We start from the raw sequence: 15,000 nt of genomic DNA on the forward strand, positions 1-15,000 counted from the left end.
GAAGTTGCTAACAGGCTAACAACTTCTCTTTTGAGAAACTCACCCCAGAGTTGCCCCCCACTTATGCAGGTGGTAAGCTGTTGCTTTCGTTCTTGACCAAAGTTTGCACATGTTGCGACCAGCAAGTCAGACAATTTCTCTTCATAATTTCTCTTTCTCTCTTTTTTTAAAATCTCATTTTCTGCTGTCTCCTCCCCCCTCTCTCTCTCTCTTATCTTTTTTTCACTTTTCACTCATTTATCTCTCTCTCTATTACTTTCACTTTTGTCCTGTGATCGGACTGTAGTGAGTTGTTGACTGGACTGGCGCTCTGGAAGTGCCTCTCATGTTTGCCAGTAATGTCCAGCCTTGTAGAGTACTCCTCCTTACCTTCACCCAAGGTCATCTCTCTCTCTCTCTCTCTCTCTCTATCTCTCTCTCTCTCTCTCTGTCTGTCTCGCTCTCACTACGCCTCCCTCTAACTCCTCCTGATCTCCCTCCTTCCCCTCCCTCCCTCGCTCTCTCGCTCTCTCGCTCTCTCTCTCGCTCTCTCGCTCGCTCTCTCTCTTCCCTCTCTCTCCCTCTCTCCCTCCCTCTGCTGTGCTGCTGATATTTACCCACGTCAGCGCTCATGTCCAGCACCTCCTAACATTGCCCCATTATCTACATACCACACACTTCCCACCACCTATTACATACTCTCTACAAGTAAGTTGCTGCTCTCTCTCTCTCTCTCTCTCTCTCTCTCTCTCTCTCTCTCTCTCTCTCTCTCTCTCTCTCTCTCTCTCTCTCTCTCTCTCTCTCTCTCTCTCACACACACACACATTCACACACTCCCCAGCGCTTATTACACACACTGACAGGCGCTCTGTCATTTTCACACACTCCCTCCCAGTGCCTATTAGAGAGTGCCTGTATTAGACAAGACATAGTGCCATTTAACACTCACAAGGTCTTGGAAACTACAGAAGTAGGAGAGTATCAACCAGCAAGAACCTTTTTAAAGATTTTTAAAAAAAGTTCTATTCCTTCCCAGCACAGCAAAATTAACTTTGGCTGCTGTAACTGGTTGGTTTCTTGATGTGTTTTTAAGTCACTTTGGATAAGGTTTTAACTGTAATACAATGTAGTGAGCACAGTTGTATTAAGACTTCATTGTGCCCGGTACACAGAATTGCCTGTTGCACACACAGTATGATCATTCAGACACATTCTCAGTCAGTGCCTAGCCCTGCCTCTGCGCCTTTTAAGAGAAGTGTGTGTAGAGTGCAGCCTCTTTGTTTCCTTTCATAACCACAGCAGCTCATCTCACCAAACTCATTTCTGCCCCCTGGCTGCATTGATTTTGTGATGCCCTTGCTAACTATCTATGTATTACCCATTTTGACTACTTATGTGTTATCTATTCATCTCTATATAATTTGTACTCAGGGCTCTAAATTAACACCAGCCAACCAGCCACATGCTGGTGAAATTTCCGTTTTTGACCCATTAGTGAGTATGTGTTTGGCTAGTAAGATTAACATCTACTAGCCATTTTGGCTGGTAGTGAAAAGGGTTAATTTAGGGCCCTACTTGTACTCTATTATTATTCATTTACACATTTTTTGAGGCTTGTGTGCTTTTCTTCCGTTGCTTTGGATAAAAGCAACTTATACTAAGTGTAATGTATTGTACACAGTGCAATTAAGATGCATTGCAGTGTCTATGCATTAAAACTAATGAGTAATGATTTAATTTATCAGGATTTTTTTTTAAATGGCAAAGATGATCAATCATTGCAAAACTGCAATGATTACTCCACTCTACTCTTGAGTGTGTAATAATGCCTGATAGATAATTGGTAGGTAATGCATGGTAGATAAAGATACCTTGTCAATCGACCTTAGCCAACAAAAGCACTCCTCACACTAGACCGTGTGGTTTTAATAAGTCTGGTGAACTGGTTGACCCGTGACACTACAGGCTACATGACAATGGTGCCGTGAAGGTCAAGGGTTCATTGCTATGGCAACGCATGAATAGACAGAATGCTGACAGTGCTTGTGAAGCACATGCCAACAACATTCGGTGGAGAATGGTTTTCAAATGGGAAGCTTAGATCGTTTAATGTAGAGATTATTTTTGAGAAATGGTTTGTTGGTTCACCACAAGGGGAGAGAGAGAGAAATGGTGTGTTGGTTGAGAGAGAGAGAGAGAGAGAGAGAGAGATGGATTATTAGGGGACAGATTGATAGAGAAGAAGAGAGAGAAAGTGAAAAAGACAGAGATGAAGACTTAGACACTCGAATGAGAGGGGTGAGGTGAGGTGAGAGAGATGTAAAACATACCACACAAGGGGAAGTTAACTCGGCAACCAAGAAGTATGCTTCCCTTTTCCTTCCCATGCCCATTCTGCCTTCTGTGTGTGCGTGTGCACGCGTGTGTGCAAACTTTTGCAAATGGTTATCTGGTGGTGTGCACTCTACCAAAGTTTGCAAATTTTGTGGTGAGCTCGGCCTCTCTCTCGCTCGGCCTCTCTCTCTCTCTCTTGCTCTCGCTCTCTTGCTCTCTCTCTCTCTCTCTCTCTCTCTCTCTCTCTCTCTCTCTCTCTCTCTCTCTCTCTCTCTCTCTCTCTCTCTCTCATGTCATAAGCAAACATTGAATAGAATACATGTGAATACGAAATACACAGATCAGAAAATGTTTTTTTTTTTTTACCCCCAACGTGAATTATGTCCACGTTTTCAAAACAACTATTGCGTGATGACTTGATCGGAATACAGAATTAGTTTATCTTAACATCCTGTCATCTTGTCTTGTCCTGTTTTCCTCTGTTGCTATGGCAGTACTCCAAGGCGGTCAACACAGACCTGTCGGACCTGACAGAGTGCGAACAGGCCCAGAACCTGGGAGCCATCAACAGCACACTCAGGTAACACACACACACACACACACACACACACACACACACACACACACACACACACACACACACACACACACACACACACACACACACACACACACACACACACACACCCACGCACCACAATGACATTCATTGTCTTGCACAAGTTGCAACAAGTGCCGTCATTCATTAATTTGTTCATTAGTTCATAAAAATCATTTATTTTATTGTGTAGGCCTACTTTTGTGTACCTTGTGTGCCTAGCAGGTACTGTGTTATGGTGTGTGTTTGTGTGCCTAGCAGGTACTGTGTTACGTGTACCTTGTGTGCCTGGCAGGTACTGTGTTGTGGTGTGTGATTGTGTGCCTGAGTGCATTTGTGCATGCATGCTTAAAGAGCTGTCAAATAAACCGTGTGTGTACGTGGCATCGTGTGTCTTGGTGTACTGGCCCCACTGCTTGCAAAGCCTAGTGTGTGTTTGTTTATTTGGCCTGGTGGTATTTATTTAAGCCTTGCTTTGTTTGTTTGAATTGGCGTGCTTGTATTTTTTTAGACCCTTTTTATGGATCAACGTGCCCTAGCCACAGGACACATGAGACATGAGGAAATAGCCCGAGCTTTGTCTAGCAAATGTCAAACTCACGGCTCGACTGGGATGAGCCTGTGCCCTCCCATCCTACCCAAAGTCCTTGTCAAACTGAACACCACGCGTCTTCTTAGTTGTGATATTGCGCTATATAAATGCATATATTGTATTGTATTGTATTGTATTGTATTGTATTGTTAGATTGACTGTTTTGGTGTTTGGTGTGTTTTTGTTTTGGGCTGAGTTCGTAGACTGTACAGCACTTTGGTCACTTTTTTATGTTTTTAAATGTACTGTAGAAATTGAAATTAGTTATGAGGATTTAACATTTTCCAAAAGTTGAGTTGCTAACCAGTTAGCAGTTTAGCAGGTTACAGAAGGGAAATTGCATTGCAACCAAGTAAGTTGTTGCTGTACGAACCCAAGGCCAAGTTTTTGTTTGTGGCCCTACAAATCTCACCTCTGTTTGGTGTGCCTACAGTGGGTACATCCCAATATGTAGGGGCATATGATTTCCGCGATACGGAAAACACGGACGGAATCACGGAATGTAGACATTAAAACGGAATTTGGTTAAAAACGCGGAATTGCACGGAATTCACTCATTTCTTATGATAAAATTAAAAATCCATTATTTTCGTCATCATTTATCAGTCTAAAAGACATTTCAAACACAAAATATGGCCACGATATCATAGGCCTATCTGGCCCACGCGAGGTGATGCAGTTCTATGCAGATCCATCATCCATGTCACCGCATGTTGACAGTGAACGCATATTATCCCCCAAGCGGCGTTTCCGATTGTCTCTCGCGTCTTAACACTGGCCGTCAGAGCATTGAAGAAATCTTAAAACTCAAATGTTGCCTAGTAGAACAGGTCAGGCATAAACGCGTTGTCCTGACCGTCTGTTACCAAGACTATGCGATGCGACACAGAAAGGACGGGCGGCTCTCCACAGCACTTTAATAAACTAGAATCATCCGATGCGAGGCACGAGTTTGGAGTTTGTTACAACAGACGTGACCGCTGTAAAATAAAAACTGAACAGGCAATGCTTTGATCATGTCTTGTTAACTTTGTTGGCCACGAAGTATAGTGACCAAAAGTTAGCAGCAACTTTGAAAAAGGGTCAAGTCATCATCAGAAGAAAACGGCCGTCTTGTAAAACGTGTTTGTGTGAAATGGTAGACGGTAGGGACTTTGCGAGGCTTTGCCTACGTATAACGTGACCAAAAATGTCTCTAATGTAGCTGCACGTTGCAATATAGCCAAACTTATTCGAGGAAACCTGATGCAGCCCGAGTCCAACTTGAATGCATCAGAAGTGAATTCGCCTTCTAGTTGGGTGCGTCATGTGTAGCCTATATAATAGAATATATGCGCATGTACATTTCAGCTACCGTATTACCTGGAATATTTTTGAGGCCTGATAAATTACAAGAAACTATCAGGTAATTTCATTCTTTTCTCTACCTACCATTCAACCATGAGTGATTGGCTCTGTCCACCCACCAGTTTGAACTAGATTTTTTATTTTTATTTATTATTTTTTTATGGGGGGGGTAGAAAGGGGAAAATAAGGTATAGATCCGGTTTGGCAAAAAAATAAATCCGAAAAAACGGAATTTGAGAAAAAATAAAAAGGAATTTGAGAAGAATTAAAACTGATTTCATTTGTCCCTAAATATGTGACCTTGCCTCCTCCACTTGTGCTTGTCTCCTCGTCCCGCCTCCTGGCCCCTCCTCCGTGGAGAAAACGATAAAGTTTCCCAGCTGTCAGTCTCGCCACAACAACTTTTGAGGGACTGTTTTTCATTCACCATCCCAATTGCAAATGAGAAAAAGACTTTACAATTGAGCTTTTGCAAGATATTGAAATATAATGCTGTTGTCAGTGATGTCATCATGACGAGAAGCAAGTGGAGGAGGCAAGGTCGCATATTAAAACGCACTCTATATGTCCTCCTAAGCTCAGATGAAGTGCTAAGCCCATTCTTTACATGACACATGCTTTAGAACAGGACCAACAGGTTTCTGTGCACAGCCCAACCCAAGTCGTGGTCCAGGGATCTCTCTGTAACCAAATGGCCAATTATAGGCTCTTTTCCACTGGTAGTTTTCTGGTAGGCCTACAGCTCGACACAGCGTGACTCGGCCACCACTTTTTGCTTTTCGATTGAAAGTTGTCGTGCCCAATCGAAAAGCAAAAAGTGGCAGGCGATTCGCACTGTCGAGCTGTAGCTGTGAAATGATTATGAAGTAATATTTAGTGGTCTGACCAAAGGACAGCACGTTTTGCAGCTTAAGATGTCCATTATTGGAAATTCATAATGGCAGACGTGCGGAGAAAAGATCCCCCTTTTACTGTATGTGTGAGATGTGTAATTCTTGCCAGGCATAATGAATACTTAGGAGTTTGTGGTGGACAATGTGCATGTAAAAGAATGTGCATCATAAATTGTGGAATTAAACTGCAAACATGTTTTTACATACTCAGCACTAAATGTAAACACGACCAAATGTAGTAGCTAACAGCATAGTGGGTTGTACCAAGTTAGTATTGAAGGGAGAACCAAGATGTCATGGAAAATCATTCGCATCAGATCATTTTATTATTTAGCGGTACACAAAGACTTTTCTTTTGGTAACTAAATGGCTCTTCTCTATTAGTCAGGCTGTGCCCTCCTAGTGACACAACACCTTCAGTGTTGCTTCTACAGTAGTCAGTCCAGGAACAATAGGCAAGTTTAGGCAAGTTTATTTATATAGCGCATTTCATACACAGGTGCAACTCAATGTGCTTCACAAAGTTAACAAATGTAAATGAAAGGAAACAGGGAAGAAAGAAGGAAATGAATTAGAGTCAAAAAGCATTTAAAAACATTAAGATAAAACATAAGGTAAAAATAATAATAAAATAAAATAAAATAAAACAAATTAAATAAAAAATAAAAATAATCAGAATAAGTAATTTAAGCTAGGGGAAAGCATCTGAGAACAGCTTTGTCTTGAGTCTAGATTTAAAGCTATCAATAGTGGGTGCATTTTTTATGTCATCTGGAAGCTGGTTCCAAAGCTTTGAAGCATAGAAGCTAAAGGCTGCCTCTCCACACTTTGTTTTGACTTTTGGAATCACCAGCAAATTCTTCTCCGTTGACCTTAGTGACCTAGTTGGTGCATACAGCTGAAACATATCCAGTAGATATGTGGGTCCCATTCCATTTAGTGATTTAAACACAAGTAGCATAGCCTTAAAATCAATTCTGTAGCTTACTGGGAGCCAATGCAGCGATCTTAAAATTGGAGTAATGTGGTCGAACTTCCTTGTCTTTGTAAGAACCCTTGCAGCTGCGTTTTGTACAAGTTGAAGCTGTTTAATGGTTTTATTGGGGAGGCCAGTAAAAAGACTGTTACAGTAATCAACTTTACTAGAAATAAAGGCATGTATTAGCTTCTCCAGATCATGTTTAGACATCAGGCCCCTAAATTTAGAGACGTTTTTTATGTGATAAAATGCAGACTTAGTAATAGCTTTCATGTGACTGTTGAAGTTTAGGTCACTGTCAATGAGGACCCCAAGATTTTTAACTGTTTCCCTTGCTTTCAGTCCCTTCGTTTCAAGGATAGTAGCAATCTTTTGTCTCTCCTCTCTTTTCCCAAATATAATTACTTCAGTTTTATCTGTGTTCAGCTGGAGGAAATTGTGAGACATCCATTTGTTAATTTGGTCCATGCAATGATAGAGTGATTCAAGGGGGGTATAGTCATTTGGGGACATAGATAAGTAGAGCTGGGTATCATCCGCATAGCTATGGTAATTTATGGAGTTATTCTCGATAATGTGTCCCAGTGGCAACATATACAGATTGAACAGTAGTGGTCCCAGAATGGAGCCCTGGGGGACCCCACAATCCAGAGACATTGGTGATGAAGTATGTCTTCCAATGGCGACAAAAAAACTTCTTTGTTGTAAGTACGATTTTAACCAGTCGATCACTATGCCCGTAAAGCCAACCCAGTGTTCCAGTCTATGTAGTAGTATAGAATGATTAACTGTATCGAAAGCAGCACTCAAATCAAGAAGTACCAAGACGGATGATTTGCCAGCATCAGAATTCAATCTTATGTCATTCATAACTTTAATAAGAGCTGTACAAATATCGTTTCTGAGCTCCTGAAAAATCGGGAAGTCCTCCCAGTTTCACAGGAAGCAAACAGCCATTAACAAACCAAGGAAGGCAGGTCAACCGTGCCGTTTGGGAAATGTTAATTGTTAATGCTCTTGGTCAGACAAAGTCTTGGAAGAGTTTTGAAAGTTGATGATAATTAGGCTACTTCTCTACAGGCCCAAGCGGTGTTTAACAGTATCTATTTGCCCAAAGGTGAAGGGAACAATAAGACACTGTGTGTGGACAAATGTTGGCGAGACTTCCCAAGCAGCTAATTCAGTTACAATAAGGTGGCTCTGGTCAGGGTATCACTTGTATTATTATTATAGTTCATTTATAGTTTGTTTCTGTCTGTTAATGCTAGGCTCCTAAACAATTCCCTGTCTGTGAGGACTTTTACCCATGTGGTTTTAGGAAAGCTCTCAAGGGTGTGTGTGTGCGTGTGTGCTTGTGTGCGTGTGTGTGTGTGCGTGTGTGTGTACGTGTGTGTGCGTGTGTGTGCGTGTGTGTGCGTGTGTGTGTGCGTGTGTGCGTGCGTGTGTGCGTGTGTGTGTGCGTGTGTGTGCGCGCGCGCGCACGCGCGTGTGTGTGCGTGCGTGCGTGCGTGCGTGCGTGCGTGTGTGCGTGCGTGCGTGCGCGTGTGTCAACACATACGGTATGTCTATCGTGTGTGCGTGTGTGTGCGTGTGTGTGCGCGTGTGTGCGCGTGTGTCAACACATACGGTATGTCTATGTGGGTGTGTATGTCTAAGGAAGAGTAATCCTCTACACTGGAGTGATTTTGTGGTATTAGCGTGGGTGTGCTGACAGCAGTGAGTGGGAGGGCAGGGCAGACAAAAAACAAACAACGCACAGCTCAACAAACAAGAAGAGTGGAACAGGTCGCTGTGCGTGCGTGCGTGCGTGCGTGCTCGTGCGTGCTCGTGCGTGCGTGCGTGTAAAAATTATGAGATATTTATTTATATTTAGTTATTTATAAAATTTGAATATAAAAGACTATTTTAAAATGATTGACTTTTCCCCCTAGTCTGGGAACTCCCATACTGCCTTTAGTTCTACACAATCATTTCGATCTGAAAGACAGTCTGGCGAGGATGACTCATAACGTCCAAGATCATGGGCCCTGTGTCATAATGGCCAAGCATTCCGACCTTAACAGTTTCTCTGCCCAATCAGAGAGCAGGGCAGTGTGTCATAATAGCCAAGTATTCTGCCCCCTACGGAATTTACAATAGGCAACTCCCCAGACCTAATCTCACTTGTGATTAGGTCTGGTGTTAACCAGGCAATTTTCCCCCTGAAGTCAGTTTATAATGCCACAATCATTGAGTCATTGCAGAGATGCTGTGACTTATAGGGTAAATAAGTTGTAGTTGTTGTAATAGAGTAGCATTAGAGAAGATAGTTAGGGAAAGATATGGATATTTTGGGAAATCTGTGAACTAATTTCTTACCAATAGATTTTTTTACCATGTGTTCTTACAGGTGTCTGGACACACCTCACAATTTATCCACGGCCAAATCCAATGGGAATTTCCGTGACACCCCGTCAAAGTTGGGGTGCACAGAAGGCCTATGTAAAAATTGGAACACGTCAGATTGGGGGGAAAGGATGCATAATGGGTCATAACTTCTGAAGTAAACTACATACAGAGACAAATGAACACATTTTTCCATACATTACTGACCCAGTGAATTCAATTGAGGGGTATTTTTGGACATTTGACCACATTTAAACCCAGTTTTTGGTGAAAAACGGCAAAAAATGGCCTTAAATGTGTAGAAATGTTTTTTTTTAATCATATTTCCAAGTTGTGTCTGTTCTCACCACTTGCTCTTCATTTCTCATTTACAGTATGACAACATACTGTATATAGTATGGGTTTGATTATACTATTGGTATTAAGCTGAAATAATAAAGTTGACCATTTTTAACCCTTTAATGTCCTAGACTGGAACCCGGACAAAAGGTTGCAGAAGGGGACATAACTTCTGAAGTAAACTACATACAGAGACAAATTAACACATTTGTCCATACAGTAGTGATCCAGTGAATACAATTGAGTGGTTGTTTTGGACATTTGACCACATTTAAACTGCGCTTTTGGTCAAAAAACTGCAAAAAAGAGCGTAGAAATTCAGTCATATTTTCAAGTTTTATTGCGTCCGTTTTCACCACTTGCTCTTTATTTCTCAATTACAGTATGACAATATACAGTATAAGGTATGAATTTGATTATTTAATTGGTATTAAGCTGGAATGATACCATACAGTTTACGTTTTTAACCCTTTAATGCCCTAGACTGGAGCCTGGAAAATGATCAAATTTGTCAGAATGTGGGATAAGTTTGGAGGTAAACCGCATACAAACACAAATGAGCATATTTTCCCATACAATACTGACCCAAGAAATTAAACTGAGTGTTTTTTTTTAAACTTTTGATCAAATTTAAAATGATCAAACTGTCATAGACGTTAGTGTGGTGGAGGTGCAATTGGGTGGGCAGGTGCTGGTCACTGGTAGCAGTTGGGGTGGGGGTGGGGTGGGGGGGTTGGTACATTTCCTCAATGTTTTTTTTTTTCTGAGAGCTATGTATCTCTGAAGTATATATCTGTATATTGGTACAATAACTAGATGGATCACCCTCTTTGGTAAATATGCCATTTGAAGAAAAAAAAGAGAAAACCGCCTAAGTTTCGCTTAGACCACTTCTGGCTGTTATTCCAGCTTTCTACAGTGGTTTGAATTGATAGTTACACCATCCAGTTTGTCATTTTTATTTATGTTTCAAAATAAAATGATGTAATATGGCAATTCATGCCTTATCAAATCATACAAAATTGCATCACTGCTAATGATAGCTTTTGCTGGAGATAAAAAAAAAGAGTTGTATCTCTGGAGGTATACACTCTACGACCACTTAATTAGGTACACCTTGCTAGTGTTATGTTGGACCCCCTTTTGCTTACAGAACTGCTTTAACTGCCTTCAACGATACTCAGGTAGGCTGTGGCATTCCCTAAAGCCCTTACAGAAATCGACCATGGTTTAACTATAGTAAAGTAACCATGGTTTCTCTAAGTACTCTGAAACAACCATAGTATTACAATGGCTTATACATGTTTTTTTGGGTAACCATGAAAACTGTGGTTCCTGACTAACCATGGATCATGGTTATTCATGATTTTCACGTTTTTTTTTTCACCATGGTTTGTGTCTGTTTTAACCATAGTCACAAACCATGCTCAATAAACCATGGTTAAATGTGGATTTGATGGTCACCCCCAAAAAAAACCTTTTCACATCCGTGGTGTAATGGTTAGGGAGCTGGATTGAAGTTCACTGAGTTGCAGGTTCAAATCCCATCCTTACCTCTCCCTACACCTTCATGACTGAAGTGTCCTTGAGCAAGGCATCTAAACCCACACTGCTCCAAGGACTGTCACCAATATGTGTGTTGGATAAAAAAAGCAGCAGCTAAGTGTAATTGTCCAATCATTGACCAATGTTAGTGAGCCTGTGTGAGTTATAGCCTAATTTTCCTGTTCTTAGCTGACTGTAGAGGCATCTGGTGTGGTTTTCTGCAAATGTAGCACATCAGCACAAGGTTCGACATGCTGTGCATTCAGAGATGCTCTAATGTATGCGTTTCTGAAATACTCAAACCAAGCCCATCTCCCTTGGATTTAGTGGTGCTCAGCTGTATCTGGTTAGCCTGGCACCCACCAACAAAGTGCTCTGAGCTGTAGATTAATTCAGTGGAGTACAGAATGGGGTAAATACTACTGGGGAATGTGGTTTCCTGTGGTGCACCAGTAGGGAAGCTGACAGGAGGGGACAAAAGGGTCAATTGTCCTGGGCCCAGGGAGAGATGGGGCCCAGAATTTGGTCTCCATTACATTGAATGTATTGAGTTGGGGGCTCTTTCTGATGGCTTTGTCCTGGGCACAGCCAAAGCAGTCAGCGGCCCTGAGCACCAGTGCTACTGACCACACACTCTGATGTTAGGTCCCCCAGTCTGACAAACTGAGATGGTAGTCTGTGATCCATACCAGGTCAAGTCACAACCCCACCCCCAGCAGTTAATAGTTGTGTTTGCAATTCCGCAGATATTTGCATGATCACAATGAGGTCTGCATGGTCTTAGAAAGGTGGGGTTGAATGCTTGGCAAAAAAGGTGGACAGAAATATATAATGTGACTTCCCAAGACGTAAAAAGCTGCTTCATGAAGCAGTGAGTGAACTTCGTCACAAACATGTGGACTGGACACTCAATTCACGTCAACTAGATGACTGCCAATCAGGGCAGATTACTGACGACATGGTGGCTGCACAAGTAGCAAAGCCAGCAGCCTGCCTAGAAACCGGCTAGCAGCCACACTCCAAGCAGCTTCATGAGCTGAAGAGACTACACAGGACTGCCACTTTTCCATAGAGTGCAGATCCGTGGACGCCCGTGCAAGGAGAAAGGAAACTGATGCCAAAAACAATAGAAGTTGTCCCCTCCAAGAGTACCTGGAAACACCAAATGCTGCCTATAGGCATGAACGGCCATACAGGTACTTTGCTCATAAATGTGCGTTACGCCCCTTTATGGGGGAAATCAAACCGAATGTCTCATCAACTTAACATGCTACATCGGCTAGCCAAAATGAGTCCATGCTTCTCCACAGCTGTTTGGCTGTATTATTTGAACAGCCGGCAACACAACACGTTTTCGGCATGTTGCGCGTGAACAACGCTAGTCTACAGGTCCTTATCTTTAGTTTATTAAACCCCAACACCACCAATAGGCATGAACGGCCATCCGGGTACTTTGCTCGTATATGTGTGTTACGCCCCTTTATGGGTGAAAACAAACCGAATGTCTCATCAACTTACATGCTACATCGGCTTGTCTAAATCAACAAAGTCCATGCTTCAGCCTCGGCTGTTTGGCTCTATTATTTGAACAGCCGGCAACACAACACGTTTTCTGCGTGTTGCGCTTGAACAACGCTAGTCTACAGGTCCGTATCTTTCGTTTATTAAACCCCAACATCACCAATTGACTTGCATGGGTTGTTTTCCCCCACAAATGGGCGTAACGTACATGGAAAACGTCACGCCGTTCATGAGTATTGACTTGCATTGAGGCAGTCGGTTCATATGCAAAATAGGGAGGCGGAGCACTCGGAGGGTCACAGGCAGCCTCAAAATGAATGGGAGTGAACGAGAAGCCAGCGTGTTGAAGGATAAAACTCGCTGTTTTTAACTTGTAATCGTCCGGGGAAACTTCCTTCAAAGTTCACAGCCTGCCTTGTGAATTCAGGGAAATGACAAAAAAGTGGGACAAGCATACATGCATCCAGATGACCACGAGCACTTGTACAATCAACAGTCCCCCCCCTATCAGCTCAGTTTGACAGCTGTGAAAACGCTCTCGGAGAAGTTGTATTACGAGAGGTTCCACTCGTCAGGTACTGCACTGTAGGGGCGCCAACGGAGGACTGCAGACTACACTCAGAATGAATGGGCTGCGCTCTCATCTCGACAGCGCCCCTAACTGCATGCATGGGTTAAATAGCGAGAAGGCTGTAAATAGTGTACCCTCCGAATGCCCCGCTCGCTGGGTGCGTTCTGACAGCTGTCAAACTGAGCTGATGGGGGGGACTGTGGATTCTGCAAGTGCTCGTGGTCATCTGGATGTACGTATGATTATCACTTTTTTGTCATTTTCCTGAATTCACGAGGCAGGCTGTGAACTTTGAAGGAAGTTTCCCAGGACGATTATTAGTTCAAAACAGCGAGTTTTATCCTTCAATACGCGGGCTCCTCGTTCACTGCCATTCATTTTGAGGCTGCCTGTGACCCTCCGAGTGCTCCGCCTCCCTATTTTGCATATGAACCGACTGCCTCAATTGGCGTAACGCACATGGAAAACGTCACGCCATTCATGAGTATTGGTGCCTACCGGTCTCATGATGAGCCCTGTCACAGCAGATTGCTGTTAAGAATTAAAGGCACATGTCTCATTATGCTACAAATGCATTTGTTATGTAACTTTTTCATGCAGTGCAATAGTAGAGAAGTTAATTTCATTTAATTCAAAATTATTAAATCTGATGTATTTATTAGGTTGTGCTTACTTACAGAAAAGTAAATGTACGAGTATGGCATTTTTCATATAATTCAACTCCCTGGTGAAAGGTTAACATTCACAACACTATGGATTGACAGCATGATTCTACAGTAGTTGAGATTTTTTTATTATTAGAAAATAGGCTCTCAATTGTAAAACCAATTGTCGGCCATGGTTTATAGGCTATACAATTTGCATATAATGAATTCCTCTATGTCTGTCAACATCAAGGACAATGCCAGTAATGATAAAATGATGCTTGGAAGGTTCTGTGGCCTGTTGTTAGTGGGTAGACAAAAAGTCACTTTTCAGAAAATCACCCTCAGGGACAGGTTCTTGAGAGGATGTACAAACGTTAAATCCAACAGCTATGATGTCTAACTTGCTATCACAAAACTATACTCCAGAGACACACAGGTTTCAAAAAATATAGAGGCCTACACAGTGAGAGTTTGCTTGGCACTAACCCCATTTTTGGCCTATAGAGTGGACTTACACTGATGAAATTCTTAATTTGAACGAATGAAAAGACGGTTGATTTTCAACACATTTTAGTCTGTTTTGTCCTGAAATTCAGTTTAAATGTGGTCAAATGTCAAAACCAACCACTCCATTTCATTTCTTGGGTCAGTATTGTTTGGAAAAATGTACGTATTTGTGTCTGCATGCCTTTTACCTCCAAACTTATCCCACATTCTGACAAGTTTGTTCATTTTCCGGGCTCCAGTCTAGGGCGTTAAAGGGTTAAAAACTTAAACTTTGGGGTATTATTTCAGCTTAATACCAATTAAATAATCAAATCCATACCTTTTACTGTATATTGTCATATTGTAATTGAGAAATAAAGAGCAAGTGGTGAAAACGGACGCAATAAAACTTGAAAATATGACTGAATTTCTACGCTCTTAAAGCCATTTTAAGCGCAAAAAGCCAAAAGCGCAGTTTAAATGTGGTCAAATGTCCAAAACAACCACTCAATTGTATTCACTGGGTCACTGTTGTATGAACAAATGTGTTAATTTGTCTCTGTATGAAGTTTACTTCAGAAGTTATGTCCCCTTCTGCAACCTTTTTCCGGGTTCCAGTCTAGGACATTAAAGGGTTAAAACTGGTCAACTTTGGGTTATTATTTCAGCTTAATACCAATAGAATAATCAAACCCAGACTATATACAGTATTTTATCATACTGTAAATGAGAAATGAAGAGCAAGTGGTGATAATGGATGCAACTTTGAAATATGATAAAAAAA

General features: G+C 41.9%; 1 protein-coding gene across 4 annotated transcripts in view; it reads left to right on the top strand.

The window, feature by feature from the left end:
- Positions 1–15,000, top strand: part of ero1b (endoplasmic reticulum oxidoreductase 1 beta) — a 46,021-nt gene that overhangs the window by 13,159 nt on the left and 17,862 nt on the right. For all 4 annotated transcript variants that reach the window (XM_063197927.1, XM_063197935.1, XM_063197937.1 and 1 more), the window contains exon 5: positions 2,808–2,893. In XM_063197927.1, coding sequence (XP_063053997.1) covers positions 2,808–2,893 — 86 coding nt within the window. The remainder of the gene's footprint in view (positions 1–2,807; positions 2,894–15,000) is intronic.

This window comes from Engraulis encrasicolus, chromosome 1 (assembly GCF_034702125.1).
Source record: "Engraulis encrasicolus isolate BLACKSEA-1 chromosome 1, IST_EnEncr_1.0, whole genome shotgun sequence".
NCBI classification, from domain to species: domain Eukaryota; kingdom Metazoa; phylum Chordata; class Actinopteri; order Clupeiformes; family Engraulidae; genus Engraulis; species Engraulis encrasicolus.